Source organism: Fistularia commersonii, chromosome 2 (assembly GCF_037954325.1).
Source record: "Fistularia commersonii isolate RoL2024-O1a breed Wild chromosome 2, RoL_Fcom_v1.0, whole genome shotgun sequence".
NCBI classification, from domain to species: Eukaryota; Metazoa; Chordata; class Actinopteri; order Syngnathiformes; family Fistulariidae; genus Fistularia; species Fistularia commersonii.
Genome location: NC_141285.1, coordinates 27,602,468 through 27,625,965, shown reverse-complemented (window position 1 = coordinate 27,625,965; position 23,498 = coordinate 27,602,468). Strand labels below are relative to the sequence as shown.

The 23,498-nt window shown below is 49.2% G+C and overlaps 3 protein-coding genes across 4 annotated transcripts in view; all 3 read left to right on the top strand.

The window, feature by feature from the left end:
• Positions 1-23,498, top strand: part of LOC147236908 (1-phosphatidylinositol 4,5-bisphosphate phosphodiesterase beta-1-like) — a 49,818-nt gene that overhangs the window by 15,542 nt on the left and 10,778 nt on the right. Inside the window, exons 2-11 of the mRNA XM_086175692.1 lie at positions 16,241-16,480; positions 17,411-17,488; positions 17,987-18,055; positions 19,287-19,427; positions 19,572-19,651; positions 19,754-19,807; positions 20,117-20,192; positions 21,606-21,706; positions 22,422-22,585; positions 22,688-22,834. Of these exons, the coding sequence (XP_086031818.1) occupies positions 16,382-16,480; positions 17,411-17,488; positions 17,987-18,055; positions 19,287-19,427; positions 19,572-19,651; positions 19,754-19,807; positions 20,117-20,192; positions 21,606-21,706; positions 22,422-22,585; positions 22,688-22,834 (1,009 nt within the window). The 5' untranslated portion in view covers positions 16,241-16,381. The remainder of the gene's footprint in view (positions 1-16,240; positions 16,481-17,410; positions 17,489-17,986; positions 18,056-19,286; positions 19,428-19,571; positions 19,652-19,753; positions 19,808-20,116; positions 20,193-21,605; positions 21,707-22,421; positions 22,586-22,687; positions 22,835-23,498) is intronic.
• On the top strand, positions 202-7,162 carry mcm8 (minichromosome maintenance 8 homologous recombination repair factor). Of its 2 annotated transcripts, none has more exons than XM_086175714.1 (21): positions 202-214; positions 1,306-1,509; positions 1,699-1,761; positions 1,860-1,942; positions 2,091-2,240; positions 2,329-2,426; positions 2,503-2,701; positions 2,822-2,907; positions 3,088-3,245; positions 3,333-3,407; positions 3,496-3,634; positions 3,728-3,758; positions 3,830-3,967; positions 4,078-4,138; positions 4,705-4,785; positions 4,876-5,071; positions 5,145-5,343; positions 5,422-5,631; positions 5,716-5,792; positions 6,579-6,768; positions 6,841-7,162. In XM_086175714.1, the coding sequence occupies exons 2-21, from the start codon at positions 1,314-1,316 to the stop codon at positions 6,931-6,933; spliced, it is 2,523 nt and encodes an 840-aa protein (XP_086031840.1). In that variant the 5' UTR covers positions 202-214; positions 1,306-1,313; the 3' UTR covers positions 6,934-7,162. The 2 variants fall into 2 exon arrangements, with proteins under 2 accessions (XP_086031840.1, XP_086031830.1); XM_086175704.1 differs by having other exon boundaries at positions 1,696-1,761.
• crls1 (cardiolipin synthase 1) lies at positions 7,430-13,886 on the top strand. The gene is made up of 7 exons (XM_086175725.1): positions 7,430-7,946; positions 9,267-9,404; positions 10,756-10,885; positions 10,981-11,066; positions 12,066-12,134; positions 12,510-12,601; positions 13,500-13,886. The coding sequence occupies exons 1-7, from the start codon at positions 7,578-7,580 to the stop codon at positions 13,591-13,593; spliced, it is 978 nt and encodes a 325-aa protein (XP_086031851.1). The 5' UTR covers positions 7,430-7,577; the 3' UTR covers positions 13,594-13,886.

Here is a 23,498-nt window from a genome sequence, read left to right as displayed (position 1 = left end):
TATTGTTTATTTGTGAGTTGCACTGAAGGCAGAGTGTACGTGTAGTACCGCCCCCGGTCACTAGGTGGCAGTAGAGAGCCCGGCTCAGCCCGACACAGCCGGACACAGAGAAGAAGAAGCCCCGCCTCCGCGGAGGGAAATTCGAGATTCCGGTTTCGTGTTTGTTGTCTTCCGGCTGCTTCCCAGTGGCTGTTTTTCACACAGAAAGCGGCAGGTTGGTTGTTTTTTTTTTACAATTATTTAAGTACATGAACATTAAAAAGGAAGTTCGCGCGAACCGTCGCTGTTAACGGAGACGAGGGTCGGCTAGCTTAAGTCCGCACGGACCGGTGGGGGGGGGACTCTTCTAGGTCTCTTCTAGAACTTCTGTCACTTAACTGAGGACTATCTATCTATCTATCTATCTATCTATCTATCTATCTGTCTATCTGTCTATCTATCTATCTGTCTATCTGTCTATCTGTCTTCCTTCCCATGTAGCTAGCTAGCTGTAAAAAGGTTCTGATGACGTCACACCGGAAGTCCGCCGCCTGTCACTCAAACCTGACATATTTTGATTTATAGTTGAATCTACGAATGCTTTGTTTTGTTTCCATTGGATACCCATATACATATATATTTATTTTGATACAGATATTACCAGTTTGTTAATTAATTGCCCATCTCTTTCTGTGTATATACACTCCACTCCAATTCTGTAAATAAATATATCCATCTCATCTTCTGTGTGTGTGTGTGTGTGTGTGTGTGTGTGTGTCTGTCTGTCTATAACTCATCCTAGATTTGAATGAATTAAATTTTCTTATTGAATACTTTGCTCTATACATAGTTGAATGTGCTGACAACAAAAGCACACAAAAGTGATCAGTGGAAATCAAATGTGTGAACTCATGGAGGCCTGGATTTGGAGTCACACTCACAATGAAAGTGTAAAAACAAACTACAGACTCAACCAACACTGATGTAACGTCCTTAATACAAGTCCACATCAATCAGTGTTGCTTCCCAAGTAGACTGTTTGATTTCACACACATGTGATTGACTTGGAGTTACATTGTGTTGTTTCAGGGCTCCCTTTGTTTTTTTGAACAGTACATATATATACCACAGTCATGGCCAAAAGTTTTGAGAAAGAAACAACCATAGAAACATCTGGCAAACACCTAAAAACCCTGAAGGAACAGACTGCCATTCTCAAAACTTTTGGCCACGACTGTATATCTACCTTTATAGTGCGACAACGATGTACCTCCTACTAAGTCAGATTAATTCCTGTTTTGGAATGAATAAATATCTATCTTCCAGGTGAAGGGATGAGCGGGGAGCGATGGAGAGGTGGCAGAGGAGGTGGAGGATGGAGAGGAGGAGGAGGATGGAGAGGAGGAGGTGGATGGAGAGGAGGAGGAGGATGGAGAGGAGGCAGGGGAAGAGGATGGAGGGGTGGCAGACCTTGGAGAGGGGGATCAGCTGGTGGAGGAAGTGGAAACCCCTCCCTGAGCTCCCAGAGAGGTGGGTTCTCCACCGGAACAGTTCCTTTAAACATTTAACAAGGCATTTAGTGAGTCAGCCAGTCATCTGAAGATAGAAGCCGCAGGATGTTGAGGAAAAATGTGTAGATAAAATAACACATTTGTCTATACACACAAGTGTGTGTGTTGACGGTGTAGATACTGACTGGTGTTCATCTATACCCAGCAGCTCATCAGACCACCCTGGACGTCCTGTGTCCCTACAAAGGATGGACTCTGTACTTCTCTGAAGGTACCTCTGTCTTCCTGAAGCACAGACGATGATGGAGATGGTTGCATGTGTGACCTGTGCGTTCGTGTGTGTGTGTGTGTGTGTGTGTGAATGCACAGGTTTCATCGAGAGCTCTCCCAGCCTGGAGAAGATCAAAGTGTTTGAGAAGTATTTCACCTCCAGGATTCACCTGTACGACAAGGTGGGGGGTGCTGTTTGCAGAAGAAGAAGAGTGCCACCACCCCCACCCTGGGGTTACAGCAGTGTGTGTGTGTGTGTGTGTGTGTGTGTGTGTGTGTGTGTGTGTGTGTGTGTGTGTGTGTGTGTGTGTGTGTGTGTGTGTTGCATAGGACGAGATTGAGCGTCAGGGCAGCGTGCTGGTGGATTACGCCGATCTGATAGGAGACAAGGTGGTCCAGAAAGCTCTGCCTGATCTGAGCACCCAGCTGAAGGAGCAACCAGAGGTGGTGCTCAACTGCATGGGAGTGGCCATACACCAGGTGACACACACACACACACACACACACACACACACAGCTTAGGGAAGTGTGTGTTTTTTTAAACCATGACTGAACGTTTGTTTCCCAGGTGTTGACAGTAGATCTGGAGAAACAGGCTGCAGAGCTTGAAGGGGAGGAGCTTCCTGTGGCCACGCCCATCATCAACATCCCTCACATCAGTGCCAGGTCACACACACACACACACACACACACACACTTGCAGCTACGGCCAGCAGTGAAGTAACACAGCGACCCCGGATAGGTTGTACAACTACGAGCCCCTGACAGCGCTGAGGACACTGAGGGCGAGTGTGTTTGGCCGGCTGGTGTGTGTGAGGGGGACCGTGGTCAGGGTCAGTAACATCAGACCTCAGTGCACCAGGATGGCCTTCACCTGCATCACCTGCTCACACACACAATCCCTGCCACTGCAGCATGGGAAGTACACCACACCCACCAAGGTACAAACACACACACCTCACTGCATACTGCACTGCACCTGCTTCATGACATACCTAATCTCTGTGTGTGTGTGTGTGTGTGTGTGTGTGTGTGTGTGTGTGTGTGTGTGTGTGTGTCAGTGCGTCAGGCCTGACTGCCGCGGCCGCTCCTTCACACCCTGCCGAAGCTCCCCGCTTACACAGACTGTAGACTGGCAGCTCATCAAGTCAGTAGTGTGTGTGTGTGTGTGTGTGTGTGTGTGTGTTGATGTGCAACATGCAGTCTTTTCTTCTCATATCAGGAAATTCATCAGCTGCAGGGAGATTGTTCATGTGTGTGTGTGTGTGTGTGTGTGTGTGTGTGTGTGTGTGTGTGTGTGTGTGTGTGTGTGTGTGTGTGTGTGCAGGGTGCAGGAGTTGATGGGCGGGGAGCAGCGGGAGGCAGGACGAATCCCGCGCACCGTGGAGTGTCACCTGACCTCTGACCTCTGTGACAGCTGTGTGCCCGGGGACACCGTGACCGTGACCGGGATCGTCAGGGTCACCAACGATGGTGCGCCGCATGGTAGGCACACACACACACACACACACACACACACACACACACACACACAGGTGTGTTGCATACAAATGATAAAGGTGGTGCTTCCAGGAGGTTCCAGGAGCAACAAGGACCAGTGTATGTTCCTGCTCTACATCGAGGCCACCTCGGTCAGCAACACCAAAGGTGCTCCCTCTTCTCCTTCTCCTGGACAACCTCCCATGTGTGTGTGGAAGGTGCGAGCGCACGGGTGTGTGTGTGTGTGACCGTTCAGGTCAGCGGTCCAAGTCGGCGAGTCGGGTGTGCGGAGGTTCCCCGGAGGATCGAGCCGCAGGGGAGGAGTTCAGTTTGAAAGAGCTCTACGCCATCCAGGAGATCCAGTCCCAGCCGGACCTGCTCAGGCTCATCGTCCAGTAAGCCCGTGACGTTCTCGCCGTGGTGGTAGCCTCCAGGAAGAAGCGGAAGGTCACATGACCCGGGCCTCACTTCCTGTCTTTGCTCTGCAGCTCCCTGTGTCCGGCCATCTACGGCCACCTGGTGAGTCCAGCTCACGTCTCCACGCCTTCAAGATGGCGGAGTCCCCGCCTCCTAACCCTCCCCCGCTGCAGGTGCTGAAGGCGGCGCTGGCGCTGGCGTTGTTCGGAGGGCGGCAGAAGCACACGGGGAAGAACAGCGTGCCGGTGCGAGGAGACCCCCACATCCTGATGGTGGGGGACCCCGGCCTGGGGAAGAGCCAGATGCTGCAGGTGAGACACACACCTCAGCTACACACCATCATCTGCCTGAACATCACTCACTCACACTCTCTCTCACCCTCTGTGTGTGTGTGTGTGTGTGTGTGTGTGTGTGTGGGCAGGCTGTGTGTAACGTGGCTCCCAGGGGAATCTATGTGTGTGGAAACAGCACCAGCACTGCAGGTAAACACACACTCACACACCGGCGCCCCCTTGTGGCGTCCGTCTGCACTCTGTCCTAAAGTGATGAAGATGAGATGAAGGGAGAACAACCACCATGTGATGTTGAAGGACCTGCAGGTGCGAGAAGCTGCTGCGGAGGAGCTTCATGCAGTGTGAGCTCGTGTACTTGTGTGTATGCGGTCCATTCCTGGAGGGTGTAGTTACCCTGGGTGACCACATGGTGGCGCCAGAGAGACGTCCAGCTGAGGAGCAGATGTTCTACAGAAGCACCCTCCTCCTTCTCTACCTTCTCTACCTTCTCCTCTTCCTTTTCCTCCTCCCGATGGAGACTTTAAGGAAACTAGACTTTGAATTATTAAATATTTGAAATTCTCTGGGAGTATTTGCACTGTGCTCCAGCAGCTGCCATGTTGTGAAGCAACATCTGAAAAAGAAGCCATGGAGGTTCTGTCAGTGCTCTGGAACCCACGGCGTGAACTTCTACCGCTCTCAACCATCTCAAGATGGTTCTCCAGTGAGGAACTGGAGGAGGGGGTGTATCAGAGCGTGTGGTGTGTGTGTTCCAGGGCTGACGGTGAGCCTGCACCGGGATGCAGGGACGGGGGACTACGCCCTGGAGGCGGGGGCTCTGGTCCTGGCAGATCAAGGTGAGGGATCTTCAGCGTGGTTCTTCTCTAGAGGCTCCTACCACAGTCAGCTGTGTGCATGTGTGTGTGTGTGTGTGTGTGTGTGTCCAGGCGTGTGCTGCATCGACGAGTTCGACAAGCTGGGGGTGCAGCAGCAGGCCCTCCTGGAGGCCATGGAGCAGCAGTCCGTCAGCCTGGCCAAGGCCGGCATCGTCTCCTCGCTGCCCGCCAGGACCTCCGTGGTCGCCGCCGCCAACCCTGCGGGAGGCCATTACAACCGCGGCAAGACGGTGTCGGAGAACCTGAAGTGCGTGGCTTCCGGTGCGTCCGAGAGATCTTCATCCGCGTGTCTAGAACGTCCGTCTTCTCTGGTGGTCCAGGATGGGCTCGCCCCTGCTGTCCCGCTTCGACGTGGTCTTCCTCCTCCTGGACATCCCCGACGAGACCCGCGACCGCTGCCTGTCCGAGCACGTCATGGCCAACCGGGCGGGGAGGAGTGTCGCCGGCGCCGTGGCGACAAGAGCCGAGACGTCCGTCCTGCTGGAGCCGTCAGAGATGCCGCTGTCGGAGCGTCTGCAGGTAGAGCGGCAGCTTCTGGCGGCGAGGAACCGGGCGGAGATGTGACCAGTGTGTGTGTGTGTGTGTGTGTGTGTGAAGATCCCTGCAGGCGAGCGCTGCGACCCCGTCCCCGCCTGCCTGCTCAGGAAGTACATCAGCTACGCTCGCCACTACGTCCAGCCCTCGCTCTCTCCTGAAGCCGCCGCCACCCTGCAGGAGTTCTACCTGTCCCTCAGGTCTCAGGCCCAGACGGCCGACAGCACCCCCATCACCACCCGCCAGCTGGAGTCCCTCATCAGGCTGACCGAGGTCCGCCTCCCGCCTCCCGCCTCCGCCGCCACCTTCACGCTCCCACGGCGGCGACGCCTCTCAAGGCCTCTGGTGTTTGTGCAGGCCCGGGCCAGACTGGAGCTCCGGGAGACGGCCTCCGGGAGCGACGCCCAGGACGTGGTGGAGATCATGAAGCACAGGTAACACACACACCTGTGTAATCTATTACACTTCCCCGACCAGCTGGTAACTCTACAATTCAGTTTCCACGGTGAAATGAATTGATATACGATTCATCCGTTCCAGACGTGAAAAATACACTTCATACATAACAAGATGTACACAAATAACCATACATGGTAAATTAAGTGGTTTTATGACGTGTATTTAACTTGAAATTGGGATATTTACACTCTGGCTACACACTTAATGCTGCAGTGTTTTGCTAAATGCTAACTGCTACGTTTATGGACGGAGAAGAAACGCTCCTCTTTTTAAAAGATGAAATGAGAACAACTTTAATTATCCCGAAGGAAATTGTTGTGCCAGAGTTTCAAGCAAAAACATAACAATAATAGATAATAGTAGGAAGGAGGGAGAATAAGAAATACAGTAAAATATAAATTGCCAAGATTAAGGCTATCAAGTGTTTTAAGGTCTTAAGTGCAAAGATTTGAAGATTCCCTGCGGCTGAAGGAAGAGGAATTAAAAAGTCTGATGGCCTCAGGTAGGAAAGACCTCCTGTGGCGTTCAGTGGAGCTCCTGGTGGGATCAATCTACCGTCAAACCGTTGCCGACCGGCTCTAACGGGTCTTCCGACGCCCCGTCCGTCCAAATGTCCCACCTTCTCACAGATGATGCTCTCCATCATGGTATCTCTCCCACAACTACTTGTCCATCTCTTCACGGACGAGTCCACCCAAAGAAGTGAGGATCATACACAGCAGACATGACGTGTGTGTGTGTGTGTGTGTGTGTGTATGCAGTCTGGTGGACACCTACTCCGACGACCTGGGCAACCTGGACTTTGAGCGCTCCCAGCTGGGTGCAGGTATGAGTCAGCGCGGCGCCGCCAAGCGGCTGGTGAACGCCCTGCACGCCCACGCCCAGAGGACCGGCCAGAAGCTCTTTGACCTGCAGGCCATCAGGACGGAGGCCGAGCGGCTCAGCATCAAGGTGGGTGGAGGTCTGGACCGCCGAGGACCAGAGGCATCTCCTCCTCACCTCCTGCTCACGCTTCCCCTCCAGGTGGTGGACTTCGAGGGTCTGGTGAGTTCCCTCAACGAGCAGGGCTTCCTGCTGAAGAAGGGCGCCAAGATGTTCCAGCTGCAGACCATCTGACCTTGACCTCCTCACACTCACACACACACACACACACACACACACACTGTTCAGCCCCTTCAGCGCCAGGCAGAAGCAGATGGCGTGAGATGCCTCCAAACTTTAACTGAGATTAGGATTAAACATGTAAATCCTATTTATATTTATATTTATATTTACAAAGTTACTCCAGAAGAAGAAAACTCTTGTCTATTTTCCTGTTAAAGTGAAATAAATGTTTTAATTGTTCTCCCGTGAATTCCATGTTGATTTCAAACCGGAAGTCCTGAGTTGTCTAGACCGGAAGTGGGCATTCTCGCGACCCTCCCATATCCGGTGCTTTTATTTTGAAAAACCTCCTCACCGGCAGCGAGGGCGGTTTTCTAATCCACATCCGGGTTCTGCTTCGGCTTGTTCGATTCTTAAAAATCCCCCGATAAGGAGCCGATCATCGATCAGACGCCGTCAGGAGAAAAGCGGAGCGGTTTTTCAAAATAAAAGCCGAGGTTTTTTACGACACCGCGGCCGTTTCGCTTTCCGGCAACATGGCGGCGGCGGCGGCGCTGGGACTGTGACCCGGCGGCCGGCGGACAGGATCGCCATGGTCCCGGGCACCGAGCGTACGTGCGCGGCGGTCCGGTAACGGGAGAGAAGGCGAGGCAGACATGTGGACCGTGTGTTTGCGGGGCGGGCGCGCGTCCGCGGCGGGAGCGCGCCTGCTTCTGTCCGTGCGGGCGGCGCTTGCGTGTCGCCCGTGCGCCGGCGGCGGGTGGACCCTCCGGTGGGCCCGCCGCTCCGGGACGCTCACCGGCTGCTGGCCGCCGCCCGGTAACGGCGGCCTCCGCCGGGGAGGTCACCGGAGGGCGGAGGTCAACTTCCGGTCGCTCTCCATCGGCGGCGCTCGAGGGCTGTGCGGCGGGAAGGCGCGTGGGACACCGGAAGTCCCGGCGGCGGCGGACCGGAAGGAGGAGGAGGCGCCGGTACCGGCACCGGCACCGGCACCGGGACAGGGACTTTTCAAGTTCAAAGAGCTGGTGAGTGTCGGTTCCAATGTGAGAAACGCGGGCCGACCCGGAACCGGAAGTAGCTCCACTTCCGGTTCTTTCGCACTTAAATTTTTTATTCTTACATAGTATGTAGATTTTTTGTGTATCACAAACACAAAAAACAAACAGCCATTCAAAATGCTTTTAATGCTAATACAAAATCACACAGATGTTTCCAAAATATAAAAGCCTAAAGTCCATTTCCTGTAAAAACAGAGTTTGGTTTGCTGTTTGTCCGCTTCTTTCTGTGAATAGGACAGTTTCCCGAAGAGCAGCACCAGTTGTACACGAGAAGTTTTTGTTTTTTTTAATGCAATTATAAGAAGTGGTTTTGATTTTGCGTTTTACAGTGATATTTGATATTTGACATCAACGTTCCTTTTTTTAACGAAACCACTTTAAACCCCACCTGCATTTGAGAAGTCCTCAATTGACTACTACTACTACTACTACTACACTACTACCACTACTACTACTAACAATAACAACAATAATAATTATAATAATAAATAAAAGAGCACAGAAGCATACATTTTTATTTTTTTTTTAATTGAACATAAACAGTATAAACAAATGTACATATGGACAAATAAACATGGCAAGGTTGAATCCAATGTCAATGAAACAAGCAGGGATGAGGAAGCAAAGGACATAAGGACATTTGTTCTGTATGTAATCAGAAGTTAACAGTGCTAAAGGTTTGTGAGAAACGTTTAATGCTAGAAGAGAAAGAAAGTAAAAGAAAATATAAAAAAAAAATAGATAGATAAATAAAATTAAAAAATAAAAAAAAAAACCTGCAAGGGGAATATAACATGTATTTAACTTGGTGGTTCACAAGAAATCTCAGACATCAAACTGCATATTTTTTGGTTTTTGGATTTTTCCATAAGTTTTAAGGATTTTTTTATATCATTCAAAATCGTTTATAAAGAACGTAAAATTAGGGGAAAACTTTTCATTCTGTTTTTGTGAATGAAGAACTTGGCCAGGCCTAGAATCACATTGACACAGAGTTCATCTCTTATGTTGCTTAAAAGTAAACCAAATGTTATATCATCTCTAGGGAGGAAACTGGTGACGATGGAAAATTATCTTTAACCCATTTTTGAGTTTTGGCCCAAAAGCCTTGTACTTTTTCTCATGAGATGGTCAGTGGTTTCAATGTTGTCTTCACAAAATGTACAAATATTATCTTCAAATTAAAGCGTCCCCTCAATAATTCCTTAGATGGGTAGATGTCATTCATCATTTTGAAGTGGATCTCCTTTGCCGAGAAGAAGCGTCACTTCCTGTTTTCTCCCGCAGTACGAGAACCCGTGGACCGTCCCCAACCTGCTGAGCGTTTGCCGCATCCTGCTGGCGCCGCTGCTGGGTCACCTGATCGTCCAGCAGCACTTCCACCTCAGCCTGGCCCTCTTCACGCTGGCCGGGGCCACCGACCTGGTGAGACATCCCATAATGACCCTTAAACTGACCCGACGACGGTTCGTCCGGATGTTTTTCGTCGTGGTGGAGACGTAGAGGCGATGCGTTCACAGGCGGGGGATTAGCGTGGGATTTTTGAGCCGCTTTCAGGTGACGGCTTTTGTTATTGATTTTTTTATTTACGTGAATCTTGTCAATGTGTCGCACAGGATTTGCTGCTTCATCGTCAAAACCAGTGAGAGCCGAGGGAAATTAGTTAGTTATGCAATTAGAGTTGTAACAAGTGTTTAAATGAGCCGTAACAAGTGTCGAATGATGAACTATTACAAGTGTATAATGAGTTTTCATCAGTTTTATCAGTTAAAACAAGTGTTGAACTATGAGTTATAACGATTTGTTGAGTTAAAACAGGTGTATAAATGAGTAAAAACAAGTGTTGTATAATGAGTAAGAACAATTTATTGAGTTAAAACAAGTGTATAAATGAGTAAAAACAATTGTTTAAATGAGTTAAAACACTACTGAGTTAAAACAAGTGTTGTTTAATGAGTTAGAAAAATTTATTGAGTTAAAAATTAGTGTATAAATGACTTAAAACAAGTGTATAAAGGACTTAAAATGAGTGTTAAAATGAGTTAAAACAATTTATTGAGTTAAAACAAGTGTTGAATAATGAGTTAGAACAATTTGAGTTAAAACAAGTGTTTAATAGAGTTAAAACAAGTGTTGTATAATGAGTAAGAACAATTACTGAGTTAAAATAGTGTACAACTGAGTTAAAACAAGTTTTTAAGTGAGTTAAAACAATTTATTGAGTTAAAACAAGTGTTGAATAATGAGTTAGAACAATTTATTGAGTTAAAAATTAGTGTATAAATGACTTAAAACAAGTGTATAAAGGATTTAAAACCAGTGTTAGTATGAGTTAAAACAATTTATTGAGTTAAAACAGGTGTAGAATAATGAGTTAGAACATTTTGAGTTAAAACTAGTGTATAAATGAGTCAAAACAAGTGTTTAAGTGAGTTAAAACAATCTATTGAGTTAAAACAAGTGTATTAATGAGTTTAAATGAGTGTATAATTGGTGTTTAAATGAGTAAAACAAGTATATAAAAGTGTCATAATATTAACAAGCGTGAATGTGTTAAAACACAAGTTTTAATCAGCAAATAAACACAACAGGCGTGTTAATATCATGACGTGTATTAATAAGCGTCGCGACACCGCAGTGCACGTTATCACACGCGTCACAACCCGTGTGTGGTGATACATCACGCGTATCAACAACACGCGTGTGCACGTGAGTCCGGGCGTGCCACCCAACCCGTGTGTGTGTGTGTGTGTGTGTGTCTCGTCCCGAACGCCAGCTGGACGGGTTCATCGCCAGGACGTGGCCGACCCAGAAGTCGGCCCTGGGCAGCGCCCTGGACCCGCTGGCCGACAAGATCCTGATCAGCATCCTGTACGTGAGCCTGACGTACGCACAGCTGATCCCAGGTGGGTGGGCGGCCCCTCCGGTAACCTCTAGTAACCTCTAGTAACCTCGAGTAACCTCTAGTAACCTCTAGTAACCCTCTGCCGCCTCCTTCCAGCTCCCCTCACCGCGCTCGTGGTCTTCAGGGACGCCGGTTTGATCGCCGCCGTCTTCTGGGTCCGATATAAGACCGTCCCCCCGCCGGTGAGAACCCGATCACATCCATCGATTAGTCCTTTTATTGATCCCTGAAAGAACACCAGCTGTTAGAGTACGAAATGGAAATGTCATAACATAGTAATACAAGAAGTGAATAATTGAATATGTCCAAAACCAGTGAAACGACCTGATAATAATCATAATAACGAGGATGATGATGTCGTGTTAGAAAAGCGGTAGGTTTTAAATATGTTGATGAAATGTAAAAAAAATGCTCGAGCTGGGATTTAATATGTTAAAAGCAAAGTAATAATAATATCATCAGCGTCATTAAATGTTCATATAATATTATTATATTATTCATTCATGGGTCCTGTGTATAAATGAATTATATGGGAATCAAATATTTTAATTTTAACAATATAATGAGCATAAAATGGACTTAATACGTTAATGTGATCATAATAATAGGGTTAAAAAGTTAATGACAATGTAATGACTGTAAAAATATAATATATTGTAGTTTGTATTTTGTAACTGCATTTCATTCCTCTATATGCTTACATGTCTAATGACAATAAAGTTGGATCTGATATGGTGGACATGTTAATAACATATATAAAGAGTAATAAGGAATAGATGTAATAATAATGTATTATAGTAATAGTGAAGGCTTAAGGTGATAATATTTAATATAAAGTAATATAGGAATATTGTTAAGAATAATTTAATGAGCGTTATAGAGATTAGATATGTTATTATAGTGGGTTAATAACAATGATAACAATAATAAAAGTAATGATGAATAGGTGTAAAAAATGTAATAATATAATAATAGCGAAGGATAAATTTTAAAAAGAGTAACAAGGGCTAAATATGTTTAATTGGAATATCAAATAAATATATTAAAACCAATAGAATAACAACGTAATGAAAGACTCAAAAGTATATTTATGTGTTAGTGTGTGTGTGTGTGTGTGTGTATTTAATTCTATATATTATATATTCATCTATTTTCTGGTCAACACGTGTGTTTGCCTGCAGGTGACCTTCAGCCGCTTCTTCAACCCTTGTTACACCACCGCTCAGCTCAAGCCCACCCTCATCAGCAAGGTCAGAGTGTGTGTGTGTGTGTGTGTGTGTGTGTGTGTGTGTGTGTGTGTGTGTGTGTGTGTGTGTGTGTGTGCCTGCGTGCGTGCGAGTGCATTGCCTATCATAATGATACAATAGCGACCAATGGCAGGAAGAAAATCAGGTCACATGACCTGCCCATAAAACAAACACACCTTTGGTCTCTGTGGAAAGTCCACGCTCACACCGACCAATCAGGAGCAACCAGGAAGTGAAACGCGCAGTGTTTACATTTATTAACCCTCTGTTTTGATGTCAAAGACATTTAACATCAATGTAATGGTGGTGTGTGTGTGTGTGTGTGTGTGTGTGTGTGTGTGTGTGTGTGTGTGTGTGTGTGTGTGTGTGTGTGCGCAGGTGAACACGGCCATCCAGCTGGTTTTGGTGGCAGCCTCTCTGGCTGCTCCAGTCTTCCACTACACAGACAGCATCCTCCTGCAGGGCCTCTGGTAACACACACACACACACACACACACACACACACACACACACACACACACTCTGACCTTCATCCCCATCATGTCCTTCAGTCGTCAGCGTGGCTGCGGTTTTGTTGTGGAGTGATTTCTGCAGTCAAGCACATAAACGCTGCTCGGCGTGGAGTGACTCGTTTTACTCAACAACAGGAACCCACACACACACACACACACACACACACACACACACACACACACACAAGCACACGTGTGCAAGCACTCAGATGCCCACTCATATTCATGCATACAGTCATCTGTACCCTCAGATACACACACTCCTACACACAAACGTGCGCACAGTAAACACACACATACGCTCATACACACACGGCCACTCAAACATACATGCGCACACTTGTATATGTACACACTCACACACATCAACGCACATGTGCACACTCATTTACACACATGCACACTAATAAATATACACGCATGCGCTCATACACACACACACACACACACACACACACATACCATGAGAAACAATGCTCACATGGTTGGAAACACACACAAACACTGTCACTCACAAACACACACATTCACAAAAGAGACACACACACACTGTTAGAAACACACATTCACACCAAGAGACACACACATATCGTTAGAAACACACACACATGGTTAAACACACATTCAGACCAATTGACATGTATGTACTTACACAGTAAATGAACATGAGCACACACACTCACACACAACCTGTGTCGATGTGTGTGTGTGTGTGTGACCTCCAAAGGTCAGGGGTCAGCAGGCGTGGACCAGGATCAATATATTGATTATGGGTGTGACGGTGCGTTCAGGGCCTTCAGGAAACTACAGTTTCTTTTGTCCATGGACGCCTCAGACATGTGACCTTGTGCTACAGGTGCGTTACCGCGGTGACCACGGCGGCGTCCGGCTACAGCTACTGGCACTACGGCCGCAAGACCGTCCGGCTTCTCAACAACCGGTCGCCATGACGACGACGACAACGACGCCATCTTGGAACGGCGGAGGAGCGGGTCGCCGAGGTCGCCGGGGGAGACGGCGGTCGGGAGCGACGCCGGGACGCGTGCGGCGGGGACCACATCGCCGTGGCAACCCCCTGAGTCACCACAGAGACAATGGTTGAGAGACTCAGAGACTGAAACACACACACACACACACACACACACACACGCGCGGTTCGGACGAAGCTTCTATTTTTTCGTAGGTTTTCCATCAGCTGTCGGTTTGTAAACAAACACCTCAGATTAAAGCTGATCTGCTGCCACACTGCGTGTGTGTGTGTGTGTGTGTGTGTGTGTGTGTGTGTGTGTGTGTGTGTGTGTGTGTGTGTGTGTGTGTGTGTGTGTGTGTTGGTCACGTGGTGCAAAAGGATGTCATTGATTATCGATGTCCTTCATTAGAACGCGTCTCCTCGTCCTTCTCACCTCCATCTTCATCTCCCACGTGTTGCTGAGCATCTTCATTCATGGACGTCTCTTCTTCATCACCTTCATCTCCAACCTCCTCCTCCACCTTGTCATCTTCATCCTCCTCCTCCTCCCCGACCTTCTCGTCCTCCTCATCTTCTCACAACCTCCTCAGCTCCTCTGTTCTCTAAAATCTTAGTAATGTTTCATCCAGTAGTTTTGAGGACCAGCTTCTCCTCCAGAAGGTCTTGCCTCTGATTCAGATTTCCTGCAGGCGTTTCACACACACATACACACACACACACACACACACACACACACAGGTTCCTGCAGGTGTTGGACCCTCAAACGCCTCGGCGCTGCAGCGCCTGGTATTTTTACTGCAGCTCTTCTCAGATGCTTCCACGCTTGGCCTCCACCTGAAGACCCCCGCCTGCGGTGAGACCTTCCTGGTGCCCCGACTGGATCCCAGCGAGTCCCATCGCACCTGAACGCACCACGGCTCCAACCCCCCTACACACACACACACACACACACACACACACACACACACACACACACACACACACACACACACACTCAAAAACACCAAACTGCGTTATGAAACCCACTGAATCAGAGTCCTCATGGTCCGAGTATCTGCAGCGGGCCTACACACACACACACACACACACACACACCGATCCATAAGGGTGCTATAGACATACACATGTGTGCACACACACACACACACACACACACACACACACTTCATTTCGTCTTCTCTGGTCCTGAAATAGCTCCCAGCCTCCCACTCTCACTTATATAAGCTCCCAGCTCAGAGATCTGCAGCTGAAGCCCCTCGTGTGTGTGTGTGTGTGTGTGTGTGTGTGTGTGTGTGTGTGTGTGTGTGTGTGTGTGTGTGTGTGTGTGTGTGTGTGTGTGTGTGTGTGTGTGTGTGTGTGTGTGGGCAGTAGGAGTATCTTGAGTCGTGTGTGTTTCAGCTGGAAAAATGCAGCGAATTAGAAATCAGTTTGTTGGAAGGCGTCTAATGATGAGGTGTGTTAAGTGTGTGTGTGTGTGTGTATGTGTGTGTGTGTGTGTGTGTGTGTGTGTGTGTGTGTGAGGGTCCATGATGTCTCCTGGACATGTCTCCTGGATGTCTCCAGGAGCAGGTTCTCCTGGATTTGGACCTTCAATGCTCCTTGCTGAGATGAAACCAAGGTTGATTATCTGGACAAATAGCAAAGCGTCTGGAATCGTGATCAATAAATAAAATCAATAAGTGAACGGATGAGCGGAGAGATATTGATCGATTCTAAACACAGTTAAATATTTATTGATTGGAAGTCTTAAAAACCCAAAGCCAGCTTTGCTCCTGGGCTCTTATTGTGAAAATCCAGACAGGAAGTGAGACGGACACTTCCTGTCCAGCCCTGGAGAAGCTCCTAGAAGCTCCTGGAAGGGCCTAGAAGGTCCTAGATGGGCCTAGATGGGCCTAGAAGGGCCTAGACGGGTCTAGAAGGTCCTGGGAGGTCCTAGAAGGTCCTAGGGGGTCTTAGAAGGTCCTAGACAGGCCCAGAAGGGCCTAGAAGGTCCTGAGAGGTCCTAGAGGGTATTAGGAGGTCCTAGAAGGGTCTAGAAGGTCCTGGGAGGTCCTAGAGGGTATTAGAAGGTCCTAGACAGGCCCAGAAGGTCCTAGAAGGTCCTAGAAGGTCCCAGAAGGTCCTGGAAACCCTTTTCACCCTGAGGACCTCCATTGTCACCCACTTTACTCCCCCCTTTTACTCCCCCAACCACCTCTTCTCTCCCTGACGCCCAAACTCCCCCCTCACCTCTGCTTCCCCCGTGGCTTCCCCTTTGCTTCCCCTTCGCACGTCCCTCCCCTTTGCTTCCCCTTTTGCTTCCCCCGCCACCCCTCTGCTTCCCCCTCTGCTTCCCCCGTCAGCAGCTCCCCCTCTCAGCTTTACTTCCCCTTCTCACCACCAACCCTCCCTTCACTTGACTCCCCCTCCACTGCTTCCCCCTTGTGCGCATGTCACTGATGAGTCAATTTGCAAGGCAGCACACACACACACACACACACACACACACACACACATCCTGTCTCCCACAAAGGCATCTGTTCGTGTGTGTGTGTGTGTGTGTGTGTGTGAGAGGGAGATGCAGCGGCAGCAGAGCAGCAGAGGAGAGAGGAAGCCGAGGACGGAGGGATAGGAAGGAAGGAAGGAAGGAAGGAAGGAAGGAGGAGCTCAGCCAGACTTCTTCAGAGTTCTCCACGCTCTGGACCTCAGGAGATGCTGCATCCCGACGTCTGAGCATCTGTGTGTGTGTGTGTGTGTGTGTGTGTGTGTGTGTGTGTGTGTGTGCAGCCATGGCGAGCGCCCAGCCGGGGGTCCATGCGCTGAAGCTCCAGCCCCCCCGAGTCTCCCAGGCGCTGAGGAGCGGCAGCAACTTCACCAGATGGGACGAGGTGAGTGTGTGTGTGTGTGTGTGTGTGTGTGTGTGTGTGTGTGTGTGTGTGTGCTTGTTTACAAAGATGGCAGCCTGGTGATGGAGGTGACAGTAAACACCTGTTGATCAGATGCACTGTGTGTGTGTGTGTGTGTGTGTGTGTGTGTGTGTGTGTGTGTGTGACTGCACTATTCCCACCTGTTGTGGGAATCTTTAAACACACAAGATACACACATGCAGTTTGTGTATGTGTGTAGGTGTGTGTTCCGTCACATACATAAGACACAGAGACATTGTGTAGCTGTGTGTGTGTGTGTGTGTGTGTGTGTGTGTGTGTGTGTGTGTTTGCGTGATCACATAATATTGGTACTTGTATCAATCACTGGTGTGTGTGTCTGTGTGTATTCAAACACACATGTGCAAGTACAATGACATTTTGTGTGTGTGTGTGTGTGCGTGTATGTGTGTGTGTTCAAACACACATGTGCAAGTACAATGACATTTTGTGTGTGTGTGTGTGTGGATGCGCATTCAAACACACATGTAAGTACAGTGACATTGTGTGTGTGTGTGTGTGTGTGTTGGAATGCGCGCAACAATGGGGAGTGCTGTGGGGTTGCCATGGTAACTGGCACGGTTAGCACCAGCTGAAGAGTTCACACGTGCACAAAACTGTTTGTTTGCCCGTGTGTGTGTGTGTGTGTGTGTGTGTGTGTGTGAGTTGGGCGGTAGAGTTGGTTGCCATGCCAACCAGCAGGATCCGTCCGGCTGGTTCTCCGAGGCCTGACCTCTAGAGGACGGGTGACCTCTGGTCGCCATGGAGACCACGACCTGGGCTCAACCTCCTCCTCCTCTTCTTCTCCTTCTTCTTCTTCTTCTTCTTCTCCTCCTCCACTGGTCCAGACCATCCCATCTTCCACCTCACGTTCTTCTATTGTCCTCCTGGCAGGATCTTTCCACGGTGACCCCGGTGACCCTCAGCGTGGATCCACATGGACTCTACCTTTACTGGACCGACCAGAGCAAGGTCACACACACACACACACACACACACACACACACACACACCCTCAGTACTGTTGTCTTCCAGTGATGGAGGCACTGAGCGTCTTCTCATCCTGTTATTATTATTATTCTGGTATTTTTGAAGGTGACCATCTTTTCCATCATCTCCATCATCTCCATCATCTCCATCATCTTCATCATCTTCATCTCCATCACCCTTTGAACCTCCATCTTCCTGTCAGTTGATCATCTCAGTAGGTTTATTTATTAACAGACTGCTTATAAATGTGTAATAACACAAGTGTGTGTGTGTGTGTGTGTGTGTGTGTGTGTCCACGTGACATGAGTGCTTATAAATAGCATGTGACTATTGATTTCTCATACACACACACACACACACACACACACACTCACACACACACACACACAGACACACATACAGACATCTAGCAGGAACCATGTGTTGATGTTCTCCTGAGAAGATGCAGGTCCTCCTGACAAACTGTGTTGTTTCCCTCAGGAGACGGAGCTGCTGGACCTCAGCCACGTCAAGGACGTCCGGACGGGGAGGAGCACCAAGACCCCCAAGGTGGATCTGCTCCTCCACACCTTCTCCTGATCTTCTCTTCCTCCTCATCTCCACATCTTCTTCTTCTTCTCCTGATCTTCACGTCCTCCTCCTCACCTCTTCTTCTTCTCTTCTTCTTCTCCTCACCTTCTCTTCCCATGAAGGTCCAACGCTCCTGAAAACACCTTGTGTTGTCATGGAAACTGTCAATCTTTCCAGGCAGCGTCATAACATATCGATCATTCCCCGATCGATCGGTCAATAAATTGATGGAGCCAATTAGGAAATATCAATAATCACTTTAATAATAAATAAGAATAATAATCCTTATTTATGATTATCATTATTCTAATAATTTAGAATAAATATCAAAAATATGGAAGTGATTTTTGATCAAAAGTATTGATAGAAAATTCCATAGACGTTTGTTTTCCTGTGAAGTGTTAGATGTTCACGCTGAAGGTGGCGTGAACATCAGGCCTCCATCTCCTGCAGGCCAGGAGAACCAACGAGGAGAAGAACCTTCACGTTCTGCTCTGGTTCTCCACGTGTGGACGCTCCATGTTCAAGATGGAGCAGGATCCAGGTTCTCCTGCCTGGGTTCTCCAGGTTCTCCCCTGCAGGTGTGAATGGTTGGATGTCTGACTGACAGCCGACCGTCCGGCTTAAGCCCCGCCCCCGGAGCGGGGAACAGCTGTGATTGGCTGCTCTCCTGACCACCCGCTCACGGCGCTCGCGTTTGTTTGTCGCAAAGCATTATGGGTCGCTAGCATTGTCACATTAGCGTCAGGCTACCAGGCTGCAGCTGATTGGCTGTTTGAAACCGGTAGCGGTTTGAGCAAATTAGCCTAGCATCAGAAAACAACTCGTGACGTTAGCTTTCTGTGCTAACGGCTAATTTCACTTTCATGGGTCGGGGCTAATTCTAGCCTCCTGTTGGCCGATAGCATCACCGAACCAGCCTGAATCTGGTGCTTCCCGCTAGCGCAGGCTAGCATGAGCTAACATGCTATCCACGGCAACAAAAAAAAAAAAATTTTTTTCCTTTTCCAAATGCTCCGGTCCAGCTTGGTCCGTTCCGCCCGCCCACGCAGAATATGGTACGTTCCGAGTGCAAGACGTGGGCGGACCTTCTCCTGCGGACGACAACAAACAGCTCATTTGGAAGCGACGTTTCCTGAGCACGTAGCACCTAGCTTAGCACGCTTTGCGCAGGTAGGACCTCCGCCTGACCTCCCGCGTCGTCCGACAGGAGGCCAAGCTCCGGGAGCTGCTGGACGTCGGGAACCTGGTGGGGCGGCTGGAGAACCGTATGGTTACCGTGGTTACGGCCTCCGACATGGTCAACGTCAACCAGCTGAACTTCATCGCCTCGCAGGAGGACGAAGCAAAGGTAACGACCCGGCGGAGAACATCGTGATGATGGTGGTGATGGACAAGATGGTTGTGATGCTGTGGATCATGATGATGACGGTGGCGATGATGAGGAGGTCGTCCATGACGACGCTCATAATAACAACGAAGGCCTCGGTTCCAGGTCTGGTGTGAGGAGCTCTTCTCTCTGTCCTCCAACCTGCTGAGCCACAACCTGAACCGAGACCAGAGCCTGCTGAAGGCGTAAGTCCAGCAGGAGGAAGCTCCTGGAGATGGTTTGGTGGCACAACGTAGACCTTCGTGCCCCTGAGGGCGTCTCACTGCCGACTCTGCTTTGACCTCCAGGTACGTGAAGCTGACTCTGCAGCCCAACTCCGAAGGTCGGATCCCCGTCAAAAAGTGAGTGCCCCCGTCCGGATCTGGATCTGGATGTGGAGCCGGAGCCGTCCCGCCGGGACGAGCGCAAACTTAAAGCTCGCCTTCCGTCCAAAAATACCCCCTAATTCCACGTGCACTTGGGAAAGCAAAAACAGGGACAGGATTGGTGAAGGTGCTTAATTCAGCGCTGACCTGGTAATCCACCGCCACGGCACGCCTCCTCAGGAAGGGAAATGGAGGTCGCATCCTGGACTCGGTGACGGGGAGCTCGTGGAGTTGCACGGCGGCGGGAGGTTCGGTTGTCCTGACGATGTCGCTGGTCTGTTGCAGCATCGTGCGGCTGTTTTCTGCGGACAGGAAGCGGGTGGAGAACGCCCTGGAGAGCTGCAGGCTGCCCTACGGACGGGTAACGTTCACCTCGCCATCACAGCTGGGCATCACGGGAAAAAAAAATCGACCGATCAAAACGCTTGCGTTCAATGCAAGGGTGATGCGGAGGAGGCTACGGGAGCGGCACCAGCGGCCACGCTACCATGTAGCACTAGCGAAGGTTCTTTTAAAGATGGCCGGTCTGGTTGTGATCTGGGTGGCGAGCTAGGGGACCACCTTCTCTGGCCAATCAGAGGCCAGCAGTCTGATGACATCGCAACTTAGTGTCGGCTGTTTTTTGGAGCCTCTACCAGAGCGGGTACTGCAAAAGGGGGCCAGGTAGGAAGGAAGTACTGGTACTAGGTTGCAAAACAGTACCCATCAAAACAGTACCAAAAAAGTAGCAGGTGCAAGGTGCTAAAAAAGTAGCGGATCCCAAATACTAAGAAAATACTGGGAACCAGGTCGTGAAAAAAAAAAATTCCTGAGTACTATCTAGTAAAGAAGTATCAGATTCCAGGTACTGGGGAAGTACCAGGTACAAGTGCTAAAGAAGTACCGGTTGCCAGGTACAAAAGAAGTCCCGATCGCCAGGTACTAACAAAGTAATGGATGCCATGTACTAAAGAAGTACCACGTACTGAAAAGGTACCGGGCACCAAGTACTAAAGAAGATCCAGGTACTGAAAAGGTACCGGGCGCCAGGTACTAAGGAAGTACAAGGTACTGAAAAGGTACCGGGTACCAGGTACTAAAGAAGTACAAGGTACTGAAAAGGCACCGGGCACCAGGTACTAAAGAAGTACAAGGTACTATCCCAGAAAATGAAGTGGTGGAAAAGAGCCAATAGAAGGATTAGTGTTTCCTTTCTTCAGTGTTTCTTACAAAACAAGCCTGAGGAAAAGAAAGCACTACTTAAACGTACTTTTCACATGTACTTTTACTTTGATCCTGGAATGCTTCATCTCATCACCTTAGTGCTTCTCCAGCTGTTATTGTCAAATGTTCATTGTCCTGTGGTGGTACTTCCCTCTGCTCCCACGAGGCTCTTTGTGACCCCGTTCTTCACAAGGGTCTTCTTGAGTATCAGTCCCCCCTCCATCTCCATCACCTCCTCCACCTTCTCCACCTCCAGCTCCTCCTCCTCCACCCCTTCCTGCCTCCTCCAAACACCAAATCTTAAACAGGTTAATCCTCCTTTCTTGATTGAATCTGCGTCGGATGTCGTTCATCCGGAGTGACTCAACGGTGCATCAGGAGGTGAAATGAGCTCAGATATCTGGGTCAGCGGAGGAGGAGGAGGAAGAGGAGGAAGAGCCACAGGCAGTCAGAGTTCCCGTTCAGACTGAAGGGGGCGCCGTGGAGGTGGAGGATCCAGGCGGTGAATCCCAGGTGGGGGTGAAAGAGAGGCGAGATGAAGGCAACACGGAGGTGTTCTTGTGCCCGTCAGGGCGACGGCGTCAGGCTGGAGGACTTCACCCTGGACGTCTACAGGAGCTTCCTGGACTTCCTGTGTCCTCGTCCGGAGCTCGCCAGCATCTTCAAACTGCAGTAAGGCGGAGCGGCGGCTGCGACCAATTCTTTTTGGAGGGGAGGTGATAACTTGTGGGAACAACATACCGTAATTTCTGGACTATTAGGCGCACCTCAATATAAGCCTCACCTGCTAGCCGGTCGCTATCTCGGGCTTCCTCCTGCGCACTAAAACTGCCAGTCGTCTTCTTCGGTGTCGGAGTTGAACGGACTCAGAATTTCTTGGTCATTTCATCGGTCCGATGTGACGAGGAGAAATGTTTTAGCGGCGTGAAGCTCGTTAGCGTCCCCACCCCCAAAAAAGTACATATATTAGCCGCATTGTTGTTTACGTGAAAAAAGTCGCGGCTTATTGTCTGGAAATTAGGGTACTTGTTGTGGGGTACAAGATCCAGGGAGTAGACACCGGTTATCTTGAGGGAACGGGTTCCCTTTAGAAGTCTTTTGTCCCCCAGATATCTTGTAGGAACACGATCTCTTGATGGTGTTAAAACTTGTATGTTTTCTCATAAAGACAAATTTGTCAAAGAAAAAATGATCTTGAAGGAACAAGTTCATCACCTTTTGGTGGGATGATAACCGAGTCATGATGTTCTAGCTCACATTTCACTCCAATGCAAGAAGGTACCAAAGTATCTGCAACAGCATAAGAGTGTAATAACATAGTAATAGTGTAATAGCAGTGTAATAACACACACGCATCAGGTTGTCCTCCATTGGCGCTGCTCCTCAGGGGCGGGGACAACGGCGCCGTGTCCATCGACCAGATGACCGACTTCATCAACAACAAGCAGCGAGACCCGAGGCTGAACGAGATCCTCTACCCTCCCCTGAGGCCCGTCCAGACCCGCAGTCTGATCGAGAGGTTCCAGCACGACAAGGACCTCCTGGGGCAAGGCAAGATCTCACGCTCGAAGGCTCGAGGACGATACGTCCTTGTGCAGAAGATGAAGTTCACTAGATGTGTGTGTGTGTGTGTGTGTGTGTGTGTGTTTGCAGGGGTCATCTCCCTGCAGGCCTTCTCCAGTTACCTGTCCAGTGACGAGAACGGCGTGATCCCGCCCGACAAGCTGGATCAGTCTGAGGACATGAGCTTCCCGCTGTCGCACTATTTCATCAACTCATCGCACAACACCTACTTGACAGGTGCATGCACACACACACACACACACACACACACACACACACACACCTTATATGCCGCCATGTTAGCATTGCTAACATGATCATGATCAGCGCCGCTGACGCGCTGATCTGGAGCGGATGTCGTTCATCGTTAGCATTGTAAACATGATGATGTCATGATTTGTGCCGCTGACACAGCGATTTGGAGCTCATGTCTGTCACGGTTAGCATTGTTAGCATGGTGACGTCATGATTCTCGCCACTGTCAAGGTGGTGTGGAACTAATGTCTGTCTTAATTAGCATTGCTAGCACAGTTATATCACAATCAGCACCGCTGACACAGTGATGTGGGGTTGATGTCTTTTACGGTTAGCATCGCTGAGGCAGTCACGTCGCATGTAGCACTGCTGACATGGTGACAGAAGGGTTAGCTCTTGTAGCACAGCGGTGTCACGATTAGCGCTGCTGATGCATTGACGTCACAGTTAGCATTGATGACGTGGTGACATCATGTTTACCGTTTCTGACATGGTGGTGCTGAAGTGTCACGGTTAGCGCTGCTACCATAGTGACATCACAGTTAGCTTTCCTGACGTTATGACATTACGGTTAGCGCTGTTGCTGCTATGACGCGATGGTTAGCATTGCAGATATGGCGAAAACATAATTAGCACTGTTGACGCA

Bases quoted from the DNA above. Each gene is read 5' to 3' on its own strand.
- mcm8 (XM_086175704.1), top strand. From the start codon at position 1,314: ATGAGCGGGGAGCGATGGAGAGGTGGCAGAGGAGGTGGAGGATGGAGA. The intron at 2,908-3,087 runs GTCAGTAGTGTG...GTGTGTGTGCAG, and splicing joins GTAGACTGGCAGCTCATCAA to GGTGCAGGAGTTGATGGGCG. The intron at 5,344-5,421 runs GTAGAGCGGCAG...GTGTGTGTGAAG, and splicing joins CGCTGTCGGAGCGTCTGCAG to ATCCCTGCAGGCGAGCGCTG.
- crls1 (XM_086175725.1), top strand. From the start codon at position 7,578: ATGTGGACCGTGTGTTTGCGGGGCGGGCGCGCGTCCGCGGCGGGAGCG. The intron at 10,886-10,980 runs GTGGGTGGGCGG...GCCTCCTTCCAG, and splicing joins GTACGCACAGCTGATCCCAG to CTCCCCTCACCGCGCTCGTG. The intron at 12,602-13,499 runs GTAACACACACA...CTTGTGCTACAG, and splicing joins ATCCTCCTGCAGGGCCTCTG to GTGCGTTACCGCGGTGACCA.